This window comes from Garra rufa, chromosome 18, assembly GCF_049309525.1.
Source record: "Garra rufa chromosome 18, GarRuf1.0, whole genome shotgun sequence".
Taxonomy (NCBI): Eukaryota; Metazoa; Chordata; class Actinopteri; order Cypriniformes; family Cyprinidae; genus Garra; species Garra rufa.
In genome coordinates this window covers 9,489,525-9,513,902 of record NC_133378.1, presented here as the reverse complement: position 1 = coordinate 9,513,902, position 24,378 = coordinate 9,489,525, and the positions used below count along the sequence as shown (strand labels likewise).

The following is a 24,378-nucleotide window of genomic DNA, read 5'->3' as shown; positions in this document are numbered from 1 at the left end:
ATAAGTGATCTTTGTAAGTTATCATCAAAGGCCAGGTAACAGGTTAGCTGTAAAGTTTTTATCCACCATGCATTGTGGATTCAATAGCCACATTGAGAATCAGCCACAAGCCAACACCCAAACCAACACCCATTCCCTCCCCGGTAAGATGGGGGGTGGGAGGCTCCAGGTCTGCAAGGAGTTTGAGAGGGAGCAGTCTGGAGCCAGCAGCCTGATGCTGGGGCTGATAGTGGGCTTGTCCCGTCGTCTGGCTTCAGCGTGGCTCCTCTCCTCAACCACCCCGCCTCTGAACACAGTCCTGTTTACAGTGCGCCTTGACCTGGGTCAGGAACGATAACCATCGCTCCACTGACATAATGGGCAATCCGCATGGAAACCATTTTTGCTTTATGGAGAGGAATGCAATGCGGAAGAGGGGAACCTAAGAGGAAGTCTTAGGGCCAAGACACATGCGAACATTTCCGACTTTGATAGAAATGTGTGTTCATGATTTCCAAAAGCACAGATTTGCTACATCCTCAGGGATTATGATAATAAAACCAAGACCGAATCTTGCTAAAATTTACTTACGTCATGTCAACAATTGTCTTATTGGTGTCTATTTTTAATTTTAGGAAAAACATCTGAGACAATCATGCAACTGAGAACCCTATTACTTCTATTAAACTATAAAAAACAGCCATTAAGTAATAAAATGTTCCTTTTTTTGTATATATAACCATAAAATAGATTGAGCACATTAAATTACATAGCATATAAGTGAAGTGCCCAATGAAATTAACTTATAGGGTCTCATGGGTTTGGCTTCAATTTATACGACCGCAAAGATAAGAGTGTGAGACCAAGAGAACCAAGTCGAAAGAGCGATTGAGAAGGAGACAAAGGAGAAACAAATAGATCTAAATATAGACAGAAAGTGAGGGACCGAGATGCGGGCGGCAGAACAGAGTCAGAGTCGCTCCTGCTTGTGGTCTCACCCTCTGGTTATGAGAGTCTGGGTGGTCCACGCACACACACAGGACCTCAATTTCCCTCAGCTCTTAATTCGCTTGTCGTGGTTTTCTCCACAGGCCAGACTCTGGTTAGCCATCACCACTGCAATGCGTCACATAATGACAACAATTTGCGGTCGCGAAGGGAGAAAACGAGAAAAGAAGACAGAAAGACATGAGCTTCTTACTCTTTCTGTGGAAGACCGAGCCACAAATATTTGAGAGTGAAGGGATGAGTAAATAGAGTGGATGAGCAATAGAGAAAAACTATGTGGAAGGACAGACCGACCTCTGAACTGTCTCATGAACTGCACATGACATAAAAACATATCCATGAAATTGCACATCAGGACTGATGTGTGGATTAACATTCTGTCAAAACTGCCAAAGAGAGCGGTTCAAGTTAAAATTACGAGCTGAGATGAGGCTACTAGCCACATGATGTATAGTTTTCCATCATTTTCTATTTCATTCAGCCTAATCAGGACTTAAATGCCTCAGAACATTCTGTCAAAACATTCTGAAAAGACTAGAAACTGATATGCTGTAGGTCTTTAAGGTGAATAAATACTATGTGCAAAAGTTTTCACTGTAAATTCACTTGTCTGTCTAGTTTTAGTTTCTCAGTCTTTGAGGTCCACTGTCCTGCAGACTTTAGCTCTAACTTGCATCAGCATACCTGCTTGAATATTTCTAATATGCCTATGTAACAGAGGCCAGCGGTAGGTGCTGCACAGGTAAAACCTCACTCCCCTGATCTCAAGAGGAACACTAGTGACAGACGCTAGAGGCTGCAGTCTTTAGCCTCCTTGTTAGTGTGCCCGCCTCGTATGCGGTTTACCCAGGTTCGAGACCTGCTTGGAGCAGGTGCGAGTAGGACCCGGGTGTAGGTGTTACATTGGTGCCGTGACCTGGATGGGAGTGAGGTTTAGGGGGCTGAGTGTAACAGAGGCCAGCGGTAGGTGCTGCGTAGGTAAAATCTCACACTAACGAGGCTAGTCGCTAGTGTGAGATTTTACCTACGCAGCACCTACCGCTTCTGGGAGTGTGCCTGCCTCCCATCCCAGAGACCCGCTCAAACCCGGTGCGAGTAGGACCCGGGTGTAGGGGTTGCACTAGGAAGACCTTCACTAGCTGGTTCAGGTGTGTTTATTTGGGGTTTGATCTGAACTCTGCTGGACAGTGGTCCTCCAGGAACAGGACTGGAAACACTTGAGGCAGACAGGGAAAGGACACAAGAGGGGGTGACTGAAAACATTGCAAGCCAGATTTAATCCACTGTGGCTAGATAAAGACACTAGCTGCTAGGGTGCAGCCCCAACACTTGCAGTATCCCGAAACACTTATGGTCTAAGACTGATGACACACAGGGCAACATTTTTGAGCAATGATTCTGGGCAATTTTGGGCAATGTTGCAGTCAACAGGCAACCAGGTGAGACACAGGGCCCATGACCGATCTAAAGTAACCAAATAGAAATTTGTTGCCCATTCTCAATGGGAAAGTGCCCAAGCAACATTGCTCAAAAAAGCTCAGACTTATTCTTGCAGTTTAATCGATGTTAAAACTTTACAATATCTCAAGCCTAGTTCTCCTAAAGTATGTTCATAACTTTTAAAGTAATGTTTCAGATGTTGCCCAGACTTCATTTCAGTCTACAAGTGACTTTTGTGCTGCAAAGAGAGTTAAGTAAATCACACGTGTTTTCATTTTTGTGATGCATTCAGCATGTTCTACTTGCCGTTCATCTGGAACGACCGATAAATCATTACTGGGCCCAATCTGTCGTTTTTTTTCTTTTCAGCCTTTTACAAACAAAAACTCCTTTTTGACATATACGAGTTTACACTAAACCACTCTGACCAGCTTCTGGTAGAAATGTGGAAAGGTGGAGGTTGAATATTAAGGAATAAAGGTAAATATGATGCAAACGTAAAAGCTGATCGAAAATACAGTCTGGGTCCCTTCAACATTTGATATGCAAACTCAACAATTACTCCCTTCATATATAGTAAACTAACCAATCAACTGCTTTATCACAAAAGGAAGAAAAAAAATATCCAACATCTCTCTACATGTTAAGACTGTTTGCCACCTCCTGAAAACTTCACTCTCTAATCAAGTATCAAAGAGAACGTCTTTCAAAGCCTTTTCAAAGCAGGAGTGTGCTATTTAATGTGTTGCCTAGAGAGATGATTATTGCAATAAATTTCCTGGTGTCCCCAGTGGCGAGCAGCTGAGACAGCTGCAGGTCGGGCGGAGAAACGCCCTCTCCGTCTCTCCTCTTCACTGGCTGGAGCTCACCATGTCCCTGCAGACTCTAAAGAAGATGTACGAGATGCCTTGCCGGACTTCATAGGAGGCTGGCCATGGGAAATGGTTCTTACAGATAAAGATTGTTCAATAGGCAAATGACAAAGTTTTTCCATTGACATTTGCTTTGAGTTTTGCTTAGAGTTGGGAAACCTAATCTGCATGTCAAAGCCAATGGAACACATTGAAACACAAATTTCAGATGGTGACCTCAGCATCAGCTCTTATTCTTTTTATTTATTTTCATCAGATACTGTATGCTGGGCATTTTTTCTTTTTTTATTCTCAAGTCAAAGCAGAACAACTGTCTTTATTCAAAGTGGCAAATCATCTGTAATGCCTTTTCGCCTATACCTTTGATGTTCGCCAGCAGTTTGGCAAGTAAAAACTTGCAGTGGTTTAAGTCATGAAGAATTGTACCTTTATAGACCGCAAGGTTCGTGCCTGCAATAGAGTTTCTTAATGGCATTACTGGAAACTGAGCAGATCTTTCCGGGTCCATCCTTCCAGGTAACAAGCGGTTATTTTCTGTTTATTGCAAAAATTGGCTTTGATTTCAATTGTTCTTCCAATGCACTCGTTTTCTTTGGCACAACTCTATGTAGTTGTGATTTTCAAATAACTTATTTACAAGGCTCCTGATGTGTATATTCCTCACAGTTTAAGGACACCACTTCTGCATGTGAGGTACTGTATGAGTTTAGTTGGCTGGTTTATGACGCAGTGGGCACTGAATAGATTTCTTTGGACTGTAGCTCTACATCTTTCAGAGATGTGCAGCTGTGAGTGATGCGACTTCGACATGTTATGCATACTTCATGGCTCCTTCCTTAAGCAACCATTCTCTCATCTTTTCCCTGCTAGACCCCAAAGCCCATAATAAACTAGAGCAGTCTATCAGAAGTCTAAAAAAAAGTGTCACTCCAACTTGCATTCCTAGATGAATTTAAATTTTTTTGTGTGATTACAGAATATTTCCAGTTGCTGCACTAATAACGTTTGACGCAAATCTTCCTTCGGTAGTAACAGGGAAGCAGGTTATGCGATTTCCCTTTCCTAGTTTGGTGAGGAAACCTTCTCAAATAAGCCTGATACATAGATAGTAACCAGGATTCAATGAGAAATCTTTCCTGATGCAAGGCACAGCCCTAAATAGTTCAGATAAGGAAAATCTCAGTTTAAAATTCCTGCTACGAGCCTGCCTCTGTCTGGCCAGCGGTCCTTCCTGGTCCACATATTGCAATCTTGGATGAGTTGTATATTCTCAATGCAGCAAATGTAAACAAACTCATTAAAAAAGCATTAGGGGGGACTGTGTAATGCTGTAAGCTGTATGCATGTAATCTATTTGGAAACTCTGAAGATTTAATTTGCTCCTTTATTTGAGTAGACATCTTCTCACATTTGTGGATACCAAGCACCTCTGGATGAGCAGTTAACCATTCCCGCTTTGGTGTGACCGGACTTCTTTACGGTTAGGTTCATGAATCTGAAATCTGAGCTTCTGTATCTAGCATTTCCACTTAATGAACAGGATTCTGGTATCTTCTTTCCCAGCCATTGTCCTCCCTTAAGGTTTCCAGTGGTGTTTGAGGGGGTGAGAACATGTCACCTCAAAAGCACAGTTTATAGCTTCTGTCAGATCCAAAGAGCCTATGTTGAAATGTGGCTAAAGACTTAACCACAGGTTAAGAGACCCCCACACAGACCCCCATAGAGGTCTCTGATGGATTGTCAAGCTTGCCCAAGGGGTGATTTATGATCCTCTGCCATTGAAAAGGACAGAATCCACACTTAGCCACTGATTCAATTGTTATTCCCTCACCAGAAGCCACAGGAAAATTTTATTGCTCAGTGGTTGCGCTTTCATAGATCGGGCACTCAGATTCCCTACAGAATCATCTTTGTCAGATATTTTTTCCTGAAGTTCCTCATACAAAACATTGAACTGCCCTACTTAAGATGGCAGATCTTGTTGTCTTGCCACATCTGATAACATATTGAAACTCTTCTGAAACTTACATACATTTCAAAAAGCAAAGCAAATTATTCACTTTATTGTCTACTTGATCTGATTGCTGTCTAGGAGAACCACTTGAGATATGAAATTTCATTCCTTCTTTCCTACAAAAAAAAAAAGGAAAGCCTTGTGTCTTAATTTCAAAGATGGATCAGGAAGTCAGGAAGGAAGTGGCCTGGAATGATGAAGTTGATGACATAACCGAGTTCTACATCTCAATCCTACATAATATTTGGGGGGTCCCAAACAGAGTTCATTCCTCAGGTTTGGCTTTTCTACAGCGCACTGAGTAGAAGCATTCGGGTCTTCTTCTCCAGCTCTGGATCTATTTAAAGATGTTCTGGAGATGAGGCAGTCTGCGGTAGGTCCACTGGTTTATTTATCCTGCATGGGCTCTGACTATTTTCGGGCTGACTTCACAGGGCACTAATTGCTCTCGTTTCACTGTTAGGTAACGGGAAGAGAAGGAAATGAACAATCACTCCCATGTTTGTTTGAGGCTGAGGTTGAGTCTGCGACTCCCCGTATGTGTACTAGCTTGTACACAAATGGAGTCGTGTGTTAATGACAAGACATTTTGCATGGAGAAGAAAAAAAAATGCACAGCCTGTTTTTGTTTATTTGTTTTTCTTTCCATTCAGGCTTTCTCTTCAGGAATTTATGAAAGAATGTGTTGTTTTTTTCCCTACACAAATTCCCCAAGTTGTATAGGGAAGTTTAAAAAGTAAAGTCATAAAATGAAGCAGTGAGAAAAAGCTTATGTATTATGAATGTAATTTGGTTCTAAGTAGGGTTATAACACTCTCAGGTGTAAACATACCTCGTTCTGTCCTACAGCCTGGAGGGTATGTTGTACATCCTGACCCCTCTCACTCACTCACTACATTGCACATCGGTGTGGCAGATTCCTATGTCTGTTTGAATTGTCCAATGCTCTGAAAAGATCAAACTCCCTCCCCGATGCCTTGTCCATGACCTGTCCTGACACACATAGCAGGTAAACAGGCCACTGGGGTACCATGAGCTGAAATCTATGGTCAGAGTCAAAGCCGTCGTCCCGCTTCCACCAGACATAATACATTACTTTCACCTTCTTCTGGCTTCGGTCACGAACCCATGGTGAAATTTCGCCCCAGCAAACATGTACATCTCTGTAAACTGTGGACGTCAGCTGGAGGTTTTATTAAACTCGCCATTCCAGATATCCCGTTGACATTTGGAGCCTCATTTGAAGAAAGTTTTTATTCTCGTTCTCTGAGGAACAGTCAGCAAGAATGCCAAATTTGTCCATGTGTTTCATATATTTGTTAACTTTTGAGTATTGCTTCTTGGAGACTCTGGGTTTTGGTAATGGACTGTTGATGGAGGGTATACGTACACCAATATAAATCCACTGAAGCACCTCAGCTGTGATGTTATTCCTCAGCTCTTTGCGCTACGTGAATCCCGCTGCGTTGCTTTGCAGTGGTACCATAAGCATCAAAGCTGTGAGTGATTGTCCGTGCAGTTTGTCTGCTAGCACCCCCTGAGGGATCAGCCTACAAACTTACCACATTATAAAGCTCAAAGCGTTCACCACTGCCAGGATGAAAAGACCATTATCACCCTGTTTCATTGAAGAGCTTTAGGTGGTTAAACGGAGAGAACATTAGAGCCCTTGGAGCCGTTTAATGATGTAGGCTGCCAGAGTTGAATTCGCTAGGATTCAAAAGTGCATAAACAACCCCGAAGATCTGAGGCCTGATCCTGAGAAGTCCTTCCTCTGAAAGTTTTCGCTAATGCTTTTACCATTTTTATTGACAGCATAGAGCGTGGACCCGGAAAGGATGCAAGAAAGCGGTGGGAAAGAGATTGGGAAATGATGCGAGCTCTATTCAAACTACGTAGCAACTTGTGTGCGCTAAATACTAGGTTAACTATGACTTCAAAAATGAAACATACTTTTAACATCTGTTTTGTCAACAGCACTTAGTCAATATTTTATCAAATTATAGTAAGCTGGAGCCAGTAGCCTTGTGGGAAACACTTTGGCAACCCAAGTTCAAATCTTGTGGTACTTTACTGATTCTGCCCCCATCTGTCTCCTACTTTGTTTCTTGCAAATTCTCTACTGACATAATACCAATAATATGTAGGTATAATCTGTATTTGTTCATAAATATGTTATGGAAGTAAAATGGGTTGCGGACAGCATTTCACATTGACTGAGCTAAACTATAATTGATAAGTGTATATAAAATTTGTTCCAGCTGTTTGTAATATTTGTTAAATTGTGATTTAGGTGTTAACTCTTCCTGTTTGACCCTTAAAATATAAATCACTAGCCAAAAGGGCCTCAAATAGATTTATGGCCCTCAAATCAGATAACACAACACACTTCAGATCTTGAAGGCATCTTTCACACACTCGCTCTGTTCTTGTTTCTGTCTCTAAAAGGTTTCAAGGCCAAAGCACTGGAAGTTGAGGCGGGCCAGTAAGCGAAAACATGTGTCTGCAGCCCTCAGCTCGAGCTCAACATTAATTTGTGTTTGTGTAGAAAATTGCCCTGAGAGAGATGAAAATTTATGGACCTTGGCTTCAGGGAATGGGCTGACAGCTTTGAGGTTTGAGCTGGTTGTGTGTTGATGTTTTAGCTGGTTGATGCTTGCACTCATCTTCAGGTGAACTGACCTCATGTTAACTGGTTTTCGGCACTAAAAAGAAAAAAAAGTGTTTTCTTTGAAATAAAGGGGTTTATCTTTATCGTAGGTTTTTTTAAATCCTGGGTTGGCCAAATAATGCATTAAAACTAAGTTCAAAACTAAGTTTGTCAAATTTATTTATTTTTAAAAACTAAATATACTAAATATCATCGACTAAGGTCAAACTAGTGCTTGTATGCCTTTTAGTCTCCTGAAAGGCTAAAAAGCTTCTGTCTGCATCTGTACTGAAAGACAAACATAATTTTGACATTAAAAAGGCCAAATGGTGAAAAATTAAAATTGTCATCATTTACTCAACCTCATTAAATACAAAAGCCATTTTGAAAAACAATTTCTGTCCATTCAATGAAAGTCAATGGAGCCTAATGTTGTTTTAGGCCCCATTGACTTTCATTGTATAGACAAAAACAGTTAAAAACATTGTTTAAAATGTCTTCTTTTGTGATTCGCAGAAGAAAGAAAGTCATACAGGTTTGAAAAGGACATGAGGGTAAGTAAATGCATTTTCCTTTTTGGGTGAACTATTGAACAGCAGATACAAAACAGCATTAGCTGAGGTAAAATGTGTGTATGGATGTACTGCGATCATGCAATTAAAATATATCTGATGTGCTGCTGGTGAAAAGTTTGTGTGAAGACTTAATTTCCAGGCTTTTTATATCTTCCGTATCTACAAATATAAATCAATCAACAGTCAGTGTGTTTAGGCGAGGGTTATTCATGTTAGTGTACAAAACAGCAAACTTTTCTTCATCTGATGTACCTAACATCCACTCCTGTTGAAACCAACAGAAACAAACAATAATCAGTGCAAAAACAGACTCTCTTAGTGACAGACTTTTTCCGCGCCCCAGGGCACCTGTTGTCCCATATGGGCAATCGCTGTAGAGCGAGACAGGACAGGCATTTAATACTGGCAGAATGTCCAGCGCTGCTGCCTGCTTTCTCAGTAGCACGTTCACACAGCTCCCACTTGTGCTTTGCTTTTCGCTCTGTGAACTGTTTTTAATGTTAAGCAAGAGCCGCCATGCATAAAATGGTGATGGATAATAGCTGCTTGCTATATGCATAGAAAAAAGTAAGTAGTAATTAAAGCATAATGTTGAATTAATCCACTGAGCATATGATGCTTTTTACTTATCTCCATATTTAAATGTAAAATATCTCAGATGTGCTGATAAAGCAGTTCATGATGAATAGATATAGATCTTTGTGGAAAATGTATTCCCAATTAGAAACAATGTAAAAATTTAAAGTCTTCAAATATTGCACATTTAAGCAATGGTTGCTAGGCAACCATACATCCCATAACTTAAAGAAAATGCAACAATTGGCCAGGCTTAAAAGTTATAGCTGTTCAAAGTGGAATAATAATGACAGGCCAGCGCATAAGCAATAGAAATCGGACCGGAAAGCATTTGCGTGTTCTGTACATGTCTAATGCAAACCCTTTTCTTAAAAGTTTGGCATAAAAAAGACAGCCGATGAATGAGCACTTTGAGTAAATGGCGTCAGAAGAACAGAGCTTTCTTGCAGAACGGTCCTGTTGTGCTTAAACACACACTTTGACATCTCAACAATGACATGCACATCAAAGCTCAGTCAATATTTACAATCAATCTGCTCTCCTCCGGGGAAGAAAGAAAGTGCTAGACGCGGTATTGAATGTGAATGCTGGTCTGATTTGCAAAGACCAATGAAGCTTTATGGAGTTTTTATGGAAATTTGAGAAATACCTGGAGGAATCAGTTTGACCAATAAAACTGGCTGAGATTCTATAAAAAGTAGAATTATATTAATACAATTATAAGAAAATTAGCTACAGTGTTGAATAAAAGTAATACATTTCAAATATGAAGTCATGCGATATATTGCACAACGCAATAAAATTCCCTATAACACTGGCAGTATAAAACAGAGATCCAATCTTATGCACTTGCAACTGTCCAGAGACACTGCTCAAGACGTTTCAATATGTTTGAAAGGTTGCGGTACATGTGTTTGCAATCCAATTCCCAACCATGGGCTACGCTTCCTCCGAAGCCTGAAACACAACTCTCTCCAGTTATTGATTCACGTGAGCTGGACAACGTTTTATGAGCGAACATTTGAGTCCTCCTTTGCGTCATCATTCACAATCAGGGGACATATGGCATGCCTTAGCGATTAGCATGGACTTAAACCCAACAGGCTTCCAGCTGACATGGAGAAACCCAATACTGTACGGAGCGCCCCACTGCATCACTCTACACACACGTTCCCATCAGATACCGCTGCACTGAGAACTGTCACAGGACACATGGGAAACAAGCATTGCTTTTCACGTTTGGTAACGAACGGCCGAGCGCTCTGTATGGTTTGCTTGTACTGAAAGTGTCCCGTTTGGGTCAACATTATTTTGCTAATGTGCGTGGAGTTTGTATTACAGTCCTAAGTGAAGGTGCACATCAACACTGGTCACATGCATGTCACACATCCTAAACTAGTGGGTCAGAAATTAAATGTCAAAGGGGGAAAAAAATGTAATGCATCTTATCCCATAATCATAATTGGGACAGGACAAATAAATCAAATAATAATGATAATTTAAAATATAAGCATTAAGCAGAGGAGAAAAACACTTCCCATATGGTTCTCGTTGACATGAAGGTCATGCGTTCAATTAAACAATGGCATTTTAGCGCAAATCCATCTGTCACTTAGCAGAAGCAGTCAAATCAGACAAATGCCAGGTAGCCTGACTTGCACTCATCCTAATAAACCATGAACAAACTACTCAAGATAAAAGAAAACATGCCACAGACTACATTAGATACAGGTGCGCTCAAGCATAAATATGATTTATGAAGACCAAAATGTCTTTTGTGCAACCGCTGAGAGCATGAAACCGCAGATTCTTCTCAGCCTATTTCTTCACATATGTTTGTAGCAAATTATAATATAAATTTGTGTTAACCTCTAAACAATCATTAATATTTGAGTTGAAGTCTAACGTAAAGTCTAGAAGCGAACTCTGTTATTAACCTAAAGCCTTTCATATCTTCCAAACCCCTCATTCAGGCATAAAACAATAATCTCTCAGCGTCCTTTTTAAGGTAATCAAACCAAACATCCCTCAGGAACTCTTTCCCAACCCTTCACTGTTTCAGCAAAGCAGGTGACCGAAGCGGGAGGGTGTACTCACAGGTAAGACGTCAAAGGACTTAGATCAGCCGGCACACTGGATAGTCCTTGTTCGGAGCAGTCCACGAGCAGTAGGATGCCATCCTCCTCACACTGGCACGCAGACGGGCACTGTTTACCAGGCACGGCGGCACCCGGCGGCCCGTGAGAATGGGCACACGAGACGGCATGCAGGATCAGTAACACCACCAACATGACAATGACTCCAACTCTTGTCTTCCTGTGGATGAGCTGTATATCTGTCTGTCTCTTTGCAGTCTCACTCAGCTGTAGCTCAGTTTGTGTGTTTGTGTCTGTCCGCTCTCAGCTCTCTGAAATGTTATCCTGAGCCTCGTCTCTGTAGATTTATTCTGTCACTTCAAACTCCCATGGGTGAATGAGTCAGTCAGGGGCTTACACAGGTCTTCTCTCTCTCTCTCTTCTCATCTCACTTAGGAGACATTCACCTATTGTAGTGGAAGCTTGCAGCGCTCCTCGGATTGGCCGGAGCTTTCGGAGGGTGGAGCCGGCCGGTGCAGCACTCCTCCTACTTTCTCTCGCGCGCTCTTTCTGCCTCAGGCAGCTGGAGTGGATGGTTGGAAGAAAGCAGGGGAGCCGAACTCTGAAAGGGGGGACTGTATGCGGTAGAGACGAACATAACCTTCCCATCATACCTTTAGAGGTACCACAGCCATTCCCTCGTAATTACTTTTCTACAACTGCTGCATTCCAGACTTTCGTGGAAAGTTCCCCTAGATCCTGCAACGCAAATTTAGCTGTCAAGCAGCAACCGCTTCTCCTGCTGTTGCTCCATATAAATCATACACGAATATTGTTTCGCTCCATTTCTCTCGGAGCAACGCTTACATGGTGTTTTATAACCCGAACAACAATAATTGAGTTAAGTTGCGGGCTCCCTTCAACCCCATGCTCAGCCAAACAAACTACAGATTTACTACTCTGCTGTCCCAGCTTGTACAGCAGGGTGTCTCTTTACCGCAAGAGGCATGAATATACAGAGCAAGAGACATTTGCGTGGCTTGTTTGGTGGGTCTCGCTTTAGCTGATATATTGCGCTGTTTCTTCAATTGGAAAAGTGGACAATGGAATTTTCCAGTTCGCTAGGTGATAAATACTATTTGTTTATGTCTCAAAGGATCAGGCAAACTCCTGATCAATTGCCATCAAGGGTCTTAGAAAAACACTATAGAGATGTACCACAACATGCAAGCTTCCAGGAAATATCAAGGATGTTTCCAGAAGCTGTGTAAGGTTTCCTCCAAGATGTCTGTAAAACTCTTTAAGTACTCTCACCGTGGCTGCAGATGATGTTACATTGTGAATTGTTTGTAAAGGACGCAATGTTTGTGTTATTGTGATCATCTTCTACTATGTTGGCATTGGCTTCTGGAAGAATTCCCATGATGGATCTTGCGTAGTACTGCCTAAGCACTAAACTCTTCTCGTTCTGCTTCGTCCTACTATTTTTAAGCTTGTTTTTGTTGTGTTCATGGGGGGTCTTGATTGTTATTGAGACACATTTTCTTTTTCTTATACTGTGGCTGGTTCCTGAGAATCAAATAACATTAGTTTGAGAGCTTCAGTTGTTTCGCATTAATTTTAGTCATCCCATCTGTTTCAAAGTCTTTTTCTAGTAGTTGATGCTTTTCATGTTTTCAGCATGAGGATCTCCAGCGCTGCTCATTCATCTGATTTAGAATCATTCACAATGGGCTCAAATGAATTCCATTAATTCATTAAAATTCCTCAGCTGAGCCCATTTTCTGTGGAGCCTTTGTTGCACTCACTCACTCACTCAAAAAAAAAAAAGAACTGTAGTCATTGCTGCGCATTATCTCTGCATTAGCCACACATACACACCAGCAAATCGGTCAACCTTTCACACACCAAACACCATCAAGAGCTCAATTATCATGCAAACACTCATTGCGGTAATTGCTTTGCCTGAGGGCAGCCTCAATATAGATCCACAAACATGCAATACTCCCCTCTCTCTCTGAGGTTTAATTTGTGTCAGTTCAGTTTCCAGTCGTGTCATGCAAGACGTGGTGAAAGGTAAGAGATGCTGAATGAGAAAGATTAAATAAATAAAACATGAGGATTGCCTGTACCCAGAGGAAAATATAATTGCTCATAGGATGCTGTCATGGCTCAAAAGACGCAGAGATCTCATTTATGCACGTTTTCTCCCTAAAATCTCTTTCTATATAGAAGTAGAAATAAACAAGCTATAAAATAAATGTGAGCTGAGATAATTCAGTCATGAGGAAACCAATGAGAATGTGTACGTTTTGGATTTTTTAAATGTAAAAAATTTAGTTTTGATTTCAAACTTCAGGGTGAGACTGATCTCTTGTTTCTTTTTCTTTTGAAACCATGATTTTTTTAAGCATATATATCTGTTTAATCTCATTACTCTCTAAAAGAAGCAAGTGAAATATGTGACTCTGGACTACAAAACCAGTCATAAGGGTACATTTTTTGAACATTTTGAGATGAAAGCAAAATAAATAAGCTTTCCATTGATGGTTTGTTGGGATGGGATAATATTTGGCTGGGATACAACTATTTGAAAATTTGGAATCTAAGGGTATAAAAAATTCAAAATACTGAGAAAATCACCTTTAAAGTTGTCCAAATAAAGTTCTTAGCAATGCATATTAATAAAAAAATAAGTTTTGATAAATTGGTAGAACATTTTCAAAATATCTTCATGAACCATGATCTTTATTTAATATCCTCATGATTTTTGGAATGAAAGAAAAATCGATAATTTTGACCCATATTTTTGGCTTTTGCTACAAATATACCCGTGCTACTTAAGACGTTTTGGGGTTCAGTGTCATGTATTAATAATATTTTATTTGTTCCCTCATTTTTATTCAAGCAATATCTGTATAAATAGGATTCAAACCAATTTTAATAAGCATAAAACTCAATGCATTTTGTTGGATTTATGCTTAAAATATAAACAACTGAATATTCTGTTTAAAAAGGTTTTACTAGTCAAGTAAATCATGTAAAAATACAATATTTAGATCTTTTTTACTGCAAAACTAGCTAAAAGACATTCTAGGAAAACATTTTTGCAGTGCTGCAAGACTGTGAGGTTTGTGTTTTTCTGTACAGCATGAATGAAGTCTGCTCTCGCTATTTCTCCTGAAGAGCAAAACAGAAAGAACAAGCAAGTATGAAAAGCTCAGACGCTGAAAAGCAGGGATTTGTGAACAATGTGCCGGCAGTAAAGGAGAAGTTGAAAGTTAGACGTGCTGTCACCAAACACAGCTCTGCAAACAGTTCCCACCTCTGGGCACCTGCTCGCTGAGTCGGAGGCCAAAACAGGGTTGGGTTACCTATACGGCTGGAGCTACAGGGACCGCTGGAAGATTTGCCCCGTTCCCTGCCCCTGAAGATCAAAGGCCTACACTCCCCTCTCAATCTCATATCCACCCACACACACTCACTCACTCTATCCAAGCATCGGCAATCTTTTAAGGCACAAAAGGGAAGCAGTTACCTGGCTCTCACCTGTCTGAATCTGCCACAGGTTATTCGAGCTCCGTCAAGCACGGAAGTCCATTCAGCGGCTGCCTGATGAGAGGGAGAAACTGGAGACCTGGTTCTACCCACTTACCGAGGCTGGGAACAGACAATTACGGGTAAACGCAGTCATATCTGGCTGCTATGACCACCTGCTTAGTTCACTTGAGGGAACGTCTTGGAATAAAAGCAAACAGCTATCAAAACAACTCTCAGTTTCTATATTTCTAAACCTTGCTGTAGTGATCAAAATGCTACAATGTATCATTTTAAAGGGCTGTATGAAATGGGATTCCTTTTCAAATATATACAGTGCTTGGGGTTTCTGAATATTCCCCTGTAGTATTAGCTAATCTATTACCGAGGTGTTCTGGATGCTTTATTATGGCATATGGCATTGCAAATATATTCTATGTGGTTGTTAGGATCTTACTAAGGAATGGTTGCCATGCCTATAGAATTTTCCTCACTGAATTTATCCACCTTATTTTTCCCATAAGAGTGGTCATGGCCATTTGTAATTTTTATGGGTCTGGATTCCAGTCTTATCCACGTCCAGCTATTTTTTTGTTTTGCTGCTTGATATTGCAAATTGTTGTGTTTTAGCACATTATTTGTGACCCTGGATTTATATATCATCTGAAAGCTGAATAAATTCTTTCCATTTTTTTAGGATAGAACAGGATTAGAATAGAATTTAGCTATTTGAAAATCTAGAATCTGAGGGTGTAAAAAATCTAAATATTGAGAAAATCGCCTTTAATGTTGTCCAAATGAAGTTCATAGCAATGCATATTAACACTCAAAAATTAAGTTTTGATATATTTACGGTAGGAAATTTACTGAATATGTTAATGGAACATGATCTTTACTTAATATCCTAATGATCTATGGCAAAAAAGAAAAACATACAATGTATTTTTGGCTATTGCTACAAATATACCCGTGCTACATACAACTGGTTTAGTGGTCCAGGGTCACATTTTAATGTATTATCTTATTTATGGACACACTGGTTTGTAGTGAAAACAATTTTACCGTGTAGTGCACGTTGTTATTCTTCTCCTTATTTCCCTATAGCGGCTAATAAGCCGTAAGTTTCGCCCATAGGCTAAGAAATAATGTGCATTATTTTCTATGAATTCAACGGACTGAAGTCAACTACTCTGCTTATACTACAGTTACCACACCTGAAGACATTGATCAGATGATATATTTCAAGATATCTGTCCGGTTTTTGTCCTTAAAACGCTATTGTAAGTAGGATTAATTTCTTACGCAGCTCATCCAACCCTTTGTTACTAATTCCAAAAAGTCATTTTAGACCTAGTAACGACGCTTGAGCCGTTGATAGCAAACTAATGCAGTTAATAATGAAGTTTAGACAGACCGACAGACAGGCAGACAGACGGAAAGAGAGAGAAAGGGAGAGAGAGATTAAGCTTGTTAATTACCTCTCTCAGTCTGTGCGTCTCTCAAAAGTGATCGGCAGCAGCGTCTCTACTAATAGTGAAACTTTAAGTTCATTTTCTCCAAGACCACGCAGTTGTTACCTCGCTTGTGAGAAATGTCATAGTTTTTAAGTTGGTAATCATCAGAGCAGCGCTAACAACATTAGCACGTATGCTAACATGTGTGCAAACTGTATGTGTGTGCGTCTGTAAGGGAGAGAGAGTGGGAGAAATATGTGCTTTTTGTACATAATAAAATGTCATTTTGTGGCAAAAAAAATAAATAATAATCTATCGTTTTATCCTATTGTTTACTGTATTTATTTGTCAGTGTAGTTGTGGGTTTTGGTTATTTTGCAGTTTTAGGCTGTAAGGACCTTTGAAATAACTGAAATCGTGTGGCGAAGTGATATAGACATGTAATGCGGTCAAGAGCTGCCTGGAACTACATTCGCTGTGCGTTTCCCTGAAAATAATGCACACCTTAGAACATTCGTCAGCCAATCAGATTTAAGCATTCAACAGCCCCGTAGTATAATATTCAGTAACATTTTAGTTACTGCATATATTTAGTTACTCAACATGTTTCTACTTAAATTCATGAAAGTAGTTCCACAGTCAAAGAAGAATCATCACGCTTCTTCGAGCAAAGTAGCGCAGCGTTTCGTTCCTAAATGAATTAATGATTTTGAATGTTCAACGATTTAGTCAGTGACTCACTTAAATCGGTCAATTATCTCACTACTGTCGTAAAGATGTAACCTATAGAAAATCGTTAAATCGTATAATGCCTAGACTACCAGAATGATAAATCTTTGTTGGAAGTCCGCTCTGTTAAATTAAATTCGAGTAAAGGAATTTATTTGTTACCTGTAGCATTTGTGCATGACCCATGACAGCCATTCAAACTCTGCTATTCACTGTACTTTTAAGGTAAAAAGGGGGACACGGTCATTTTCAAATTGGATGTACGAAGCTTTCGGTGTCAGCCGCTTCCAGTATTTAACTATACAAAAAAAACAAAAAAAAAAAACTGTCTGTTATAGGGTGAGGCGCGTTTAGTCAATATAGCCGGTACTTTGATTAGTAGTAAATCTCCATCACGTGCGTTCAGCTGCGTTCAGCTGGAGCGTTCAGAGGCATAAATCACTGAAAAGTGTCAGTGATTTACGTCTCTGTGTATTAATTGCCGCTCCAGCTGAATGCATGTGATGGAGATTTACTACTAATCAAAGTACCGGCTTCATTCACTAAACGCGCCTCACAACATCGTGCGATTAATCGTGCAGCCCTAGTCTGTTATGCGGTTATGTTATTTGAATTTATTGTCATAAATTATCATAAACACACTGGTTTGTGCTAAAATAGTTTTACTGTTTGCTATACACTGTTATTCTTCTTGTTATCGTGGCGGCTAAGTCTGAATCGCAAGTCACAATAACAGGAAATAGTTACTTCCAAGTGGATACCATTACGAAAAAGAAATTTATTCAAGTGTTATTCAAGTTAGTATACTTTTTTTACACAAAAAAATCGGAAAGTATGCTTTTACTATACTTTTTATGTACTTCTCAGAAATATTCTTGATATACTTTAAATGACATTTAAGTATACTTAACTTATACTTCTAAGTCTAAGTATACAGGTCCTTTTCAAAAATTAGCATATTGTGATAAAGTTCATTATTTTCTGTAATGTACTGATAAACATTAGACTTTCATATATTTTAGATTCATTACACACATTTGAAAGTAGTTCTAGCCTTTTATTGTTTTAATATTGATGATTTTGGCATACAGCTCATGAAAACCCAAAATTCCTATCTCAAAAAATTAGCATATTTCATCCAACCAATAAAAGAAAAGTGTTTTTCATACAAAAAAGTCAACCTTCAAATAATTATGTTCAGTTATGCACTCAATACTTGGTCGGGAATCCTTTTGCAGAAATGACTGCTTCAATGCGGCGTGGCATGGAGGCAATCAGCCTGTGGCACTGCTGAGGTGTTATGGAGGCCCAGGATGCTTCGATAGCGGCCTTAAGCTCATCCAGAGTGTTGGGTCTTGCGTCTCTCAACTTTCTCTTCACAGTATCCCACAGATTCTCTATGGGGTTCAGGTCAGGAGAGTTGGCAGGCCAATTGAGCACAGTAATACCATGGTCAGTAAACCATTTACCAGTGGTTTTGGCACTGTGAGCAGGTGCCAGGTCGTGCTGAAAAATGAAATCTTCATCTCCATATAGCTTTTCAGCAGATGGAAGCATGAAGTGCTCCAAAATCTCTTGATAGCTAGCTGCATTGACCCTGCCCTTGATAAAACACAGTGGTCCAAAGTACTTTTTTCGGATGAAAGCAAATTTTGCATGTCATTCGGAAATCAAGGTGCCAGTGTCTGGAGGAAGACTGGAGAGAGGGAAATGCCAAAATGCCTGAAGTCCAGTGTCAAGTACCCACAGTCAGTGATGGTCTGGGGTGCCATGTCAGCTGCTGGTGTTGGTCCACTGTGTTTTATCAAGGGCAGGGTCAATGCAGCTAGCTATCAGGAGATTTTGGAGCACTTCATGCTTCCATCTGCTGAAAAGCTTTATGGAGATGAAGATTTCATTTTTCAGCACGACCTGGCACCTGCTCACAGTGCCAAAACCACTGGTAAATGGTTTACTGACCATGGTATTACTGTGCTCAATTTGCCTGCCAACTCTCCTGACCTGAACCCCATAGAGAATCTGTGGGATACTGTGAAGAGAAAGTTGAGAGACGCAAGACCCAACACTCTGGATGAGCTTAAGGCCGCTATCGAAGCATCCTGGGCCTCCATAACACCTCAGCAGTGCCACAGGCTGATTGCCTCCATGCCACGCCGCACTGAAGCAGTCATTTCTGCAAAAGGATTCCCGACCAAGTATTGAATGCATAACTGAACATAATTATTTGAAGGTTGACTTTTTTTGTATTAAAAACACTTTTCTTTTATTGGTCGGATGAAATATGCTAATTTTTTGAGATAGGAATTTTGGGTTTTCATGAGCTGTATGCCAAAATCATCAATATTAAAACAATAAAAGGCTAGAACTACTTTCAAATGTGTGTAATGAATCTAAAATATATGAAAGTCTAATGTTTATCAGTACATTACAGAAAATAATGAACTATCACAATATGCTAATTTTTTGAAAAGGACCTGTATTTGAGCTATTTGAGCTCTGAGAATCCGTGTTTTCATTATTATATGCTAGGGGCACTATTGCACTGTATCTTCTAGACAGAATTTCCAAAACACAAGTGAAGAAGAAATCGAAACAACAGATGCTTCCACATGTAATCTGACACAATCATAAGACATAAAACAGCATTAAAACCATAGATATGGAAAACTGTGTAACGTTATGGAATAAAATGTCAACCCATGAAGAGGTAATAATGACTGTCAAGCTTTGGGCTCCATCTACGTTCTGATTATCATGTATTATCAAGAATAATCTCTTATTTTAGCTTTTCAAAATGTTGTAGATTTATTTATTTATTTATGAAACTTACCCACATTCAAGTGTGTATAAAAAAGAATGCATGAAGCTAGAATAAAAAAGTTTTTGTTTACAAGCAGATATCGCTCTTTCTTTTGATGTTTTGTATGTTCAGAAGTCATATAACAAAACATATACAAATTATTACCTAAATAGTAGTCTCAGCCTCAGACGTCACGCCCAAGGAACGTTGGCTAAACGTCTGATGCATATGGTACACTTAACTGGAAACACTTCAGGAATGTCGAAGTCGTCATCTGATTAGTTGAATTTGATCGGATTTCCACGCAGACTGATTTACTCGTGTTTCGCTAAAAGATGCTTATGTAGACGCCATTGTTGTTATACACATTTGCGATGTTCGCGAACAAATTACTGACTTACTGCTTGTTCGCCCTCTTCTTCGTTAACTTTCAATGCTGGTTATTTCAATGACTGGCTTGTTGCACGCCAGTCTGTTGTTGTGGGGGCATTTCCACGCACCGAAACGTGACGCTGAACGAAACTAACTGTGATTGGTTGTTTGACATGTTGGTCAAACGGCTTTATGGGCGGGCCTTGGCCAATGAAAGCTGCCATGAGTTCCAGACCTTCAGCCGTCAGTCTGAACAAAGGTCTGGCTACGCGAGACTACCTAAATAGGGACATAGTAGTATACTTAAAGTATGATGTAAAGTTCACTTACTAGTATACTTGCAGTATAAAACTACTAAACTATAAACTAGTAGTTTACTGAGACTTTAAAGTGTACTAAAAAAGTATTTAATTAGTAAACTATCAGTACAACTACAAGTTCACTTTTAGTATACGTGCAGTACAAACTGGAAGCATAGATGTAAACTAGTTGTGTACTCAAAGTTAACTACTGTTGTACTTAAAGTATACTTAAAGGTATACTTTTATATACTAGAAAGTGGGCCAATTTAGTCCCAAGGTGTATTGAAATAGTACACTTAATAGTATACTAGTAGTACACTGATATTTGTATACTTACTACATAAAGTATACTTTAAAATATACTTGAACTTTACTTAAGTATACTTAAACTTGAAGTATACTTTTTGGTAAGGGTAGCCAAAGTGGTTACTTAGTGATCTTGTAGAAATAGCTCTAGTTCATCCTTCAAGTTTATGAATTTCTTATGCCATATTTTCACTTTCACTTATTTTTCTTATGCCATATTTTTTTTGCCATTACCTGAAAACATTTACCTGTGAACCTGCACAAGAGTTCATGTCCCAGAATGTTTACCCCAAAGACAGCAAGCTGGATTCATGTTGGCTCACTCGTGAGAATCACGTTGACAGTATAAAATACAGTCAGCCAGTATACATGATAACACACTCACGAGTCAGAGCCTGCCAGAGAGAACAGAGGAAAGAAAAGGATCTTATTTTGGATTCTATTTTAAGTCTTGCCATTGGCACTCCAATTATAGAAGCAAAGGTAAGGAGGGGGCATGAATTAAACAGCAATAAATAAGGATGATAAATTATCGATTGTCTCAAATTTGATTGCTTCAATTATTTCCAGGCAAAGACTTGTTGCACGTGTTGCTTTGGGACAAGTCAGACAGGTTATAGGGTTAGAATCAAAACTTTTACAACGACTCATTTAAAGTGTGCAGGTAAATATTAAGATATCAAACTTATCAATAAATCAAACTTATGAACTGATATGCTACAGGTGTTAGAACATGCACAGAAGCCAATCAGGTGGAAAACTAGGGCTGTATCCGAAATCACCCTCTATATCCTTAAATAGCGGACTATTTGAGTGGACAGCCATTTTTAGTAGTGTCCAAAACCATAGTAGACGTTTTCGAGTGCACTCATTCAATCCCACAATGCACCGCCAAAACGAGTGCACAACCGACCCTTACGAAAAAGAAGTTTGTTCAAGTGTGCTATTAGTATACTTATTTTAAACTTTTAAAAAGGAAAGTATACTTTCAGTATACTTTTTATGTACTTCTCAGAAATGTGATTTATATACTTTTCAGAAATATACTTAAAATGACATTTTATGTTTTCATTGTTATACAATAGGGGCGCTATTGTACATCTTCTGTACAGAATTTCCAAAACACACGTGAAGAAGAAACCGAAACAACAGATGCTTCCACACGTTATCTAACACAACCCTCAGACATAAAACAGCATCAACACCATAGATATAGAAAACTGTGTAACATTATGGAATAGAACTGTCAAGCTTTGGGGTGTTGATCAACTCCATCTACATTTTGATAATCATGAATAGTTTTTTTGTTCAAAATGTTGTTTATTTATTTATTTATTTATTTAATATTTATGAAACTTACCCACATTCAAGTGATTATAACACAAGAATTCATGAAGCAAGAGTTTTTTGTTTACAAGCAGATACCCTGTTTTTTTCTTTTGATGTTTTGTATGTTCAGATATATGAATATAACAAATTGTATACAAATTAATACCTAAATAGGGACACAGTAGTATACTTAAAGTATGATGTAAAGTTCATATAAAGAAAACTTTTGGGTATACTTGCGGAATAAAACTATACTAAATGATGTTTGATTAAACAAGGTTCAGGAGGAGCACGATCAGATAATCAACCCATTCGGCACAGGTGCAACCTGTTTAACCAATCATTCAATCAGCGCATCCTCTATATATTACCAGCCGTCTTACCTCCATCCAGCGATAGTTTCTTGGCATCCCTCCTCCACCCCTACTCCCCACTTCTAATCTGTTTCGATCCTACACTAGCAGGGGGAGTTCTCTGGTTCCGGCCTGTATTCCGGCCCGGAACCCTTCCCCCGGACAGCACGCCAAAATATGCTTAATGCTCGCTCAAGCAGATTAGATGTAAGGGCGAACTCGTGAAACTAGTAGTTTATTAAGACTATACTTCAAAGCAGGGCTTAAAAACGAAAAAAAAAATCCATTCGGTTCACTCCGAGCAGAATCGATATTATAACGTTTCTGTTCTTGCGTTCCTCATTAAACAATACGTTCCGAGAACGGTTTTCTAGAAAAAATACCGGTTAATAACGTTATTTTATTACACGGCGCGATAGATAGATAGATAGATAGATAGATAGATAGATAGATAGATAGATAGATAGATAGTGTGTGCCTTTTAATAACATGTTTGGCATTATGTTTACAAATGATTCAACCAAATTCCGTGTTCGTGTCATCTGAACTTCTTGTCTTTAAAACCGAAAGTAAACGAGTTCACCTGAAGGCCGTAACTAGGGTTTGAAAATTAGTGAGGTCCGAAGTAAGGTTGAGAAACACCGCTTTAATTAATGTTTTTTTGATGACTTAACGTTGACTAAAGAGCATGAGACGTCTTCCTGCTGGCCAGTAACGGTAACGTTATTTGTCATAGTAGCCTATTTCATTCTGTAACAAACAGATTTGTATTATGCTATTGTTTTTGATAGTGTTATACATTTCTTTCAGATATTAACGATGATCGCTGCGTTTGTCTTACCGATTGTGTTATCTTCCTGTCAGCAATTAAATTACAGATTGTCTAAAAGATTTTTTTTATGAATGTACAATGTTGCCGGATATTGCTACGAAAAACAAGCAATGACAAAAATAAAGAAAAAGATATCCGAAATAAGTTCAAATCTTGTGTTTTGTAAATAAGATTAATATATCAGTAACACTAACATTCAACTTTCCACTTTATAAACGTCCCAAAGTGTCACAATAAATTGGAAAAATGAGTCAAAATACACGTATAATAGGTGGATCTGGCAACAAACGGAGGCTGCACACGCGCTCTCACTCAACGCGCTCTCAAGCCTCGTTCACTGCGCTAGCTTCTCGCATCAACATGAATTGCAAACACTCATGTGATATGAGGTGGTTTAAACGGTTAAATAATCATTCAGAGAGCTTGGCATTTTATTTTTGAATATACAAAAATGACCGAGGTCCGGACCTCGGTGACCTCATAGCTGGCTACGGCATATTCCTTACCTAATATAGCCAATTATAGGCTATTTTCACTCAAACAAAACAGAACTCCAGATAGTTATGCTTTTACATTTAATGCATAAAAGCAAAAGAAAACGTAATGCATAATTTTAACTACAAGTTTTAATTAGGCTACAATAACTTAAACCTAAACCTTTGCACATGAAACAGCCAGGTGCTTGGTAACCTTAAGCTGGTCGCATCAGAAAGGGCTCTGCTTATGTCTGCTTCGCGGGCATTTCACGGTGTATGCGTCACCGTCGCATTTGCGCACACAATTTGAATTCATGTTTTTGGTCTGCCAAATTGATATAATAAAGAGAACGATAAAAATACCGTTATTAACCGGTTAATTTGGAATTTCTGTTTCCGTTTCTGTTCAGAACGATTAAAATTGATTTTGTTTTCGTTTTTGTTTTTGTTCCTGTTCAATGTCATTTGTTTTCGGTTTTCGTTTTCGTTCCTTGAACCGGTTCAGAGCCCTGCTTCAAAGTGTACTAAAAATGCATTAAAAAGTATTTCATTAGTAAACTATCAGTACACCTAAGTTCACTTTTAGTATACTAGCAGTACAAACTGAAAACAGAGATGTAAACTAGTTGTGTACTCAAGGTTTACTACTTTTATACTTAAAAGTATACTTTTATATACTAGAAATTGGGCCAATGTAGT

The 24,378-nt window shown here is 39.2% G+C and overlaps 1 protein-coding gene across 1 annotated transcript in view; it reads right to left on the bottom strand.

The window, feature by feature from the left end:
- Positions 1-11,505, bottom strand: part of lgr6 (leucine-rich repeat containing G protein-coupled receptor 6) — a 108,171-nt gene extending 96,666 nt beyond the window's left edge. Inside the window, exon 1 of the mRNA XM_073823058.1 lies at positions 11,212-11,505. Coding sequence (XP_073679159.1) covers positions 11,212-11,405 — 194 coding nt within the window. The 5' untranslated portion in view covers positions 11,406-11,505. The remainder of the gene's footprint in view (positions 1-11,211) is intronic.
- Positions 11,506-24,378: the final 12,873 nt, after the last annotated feature.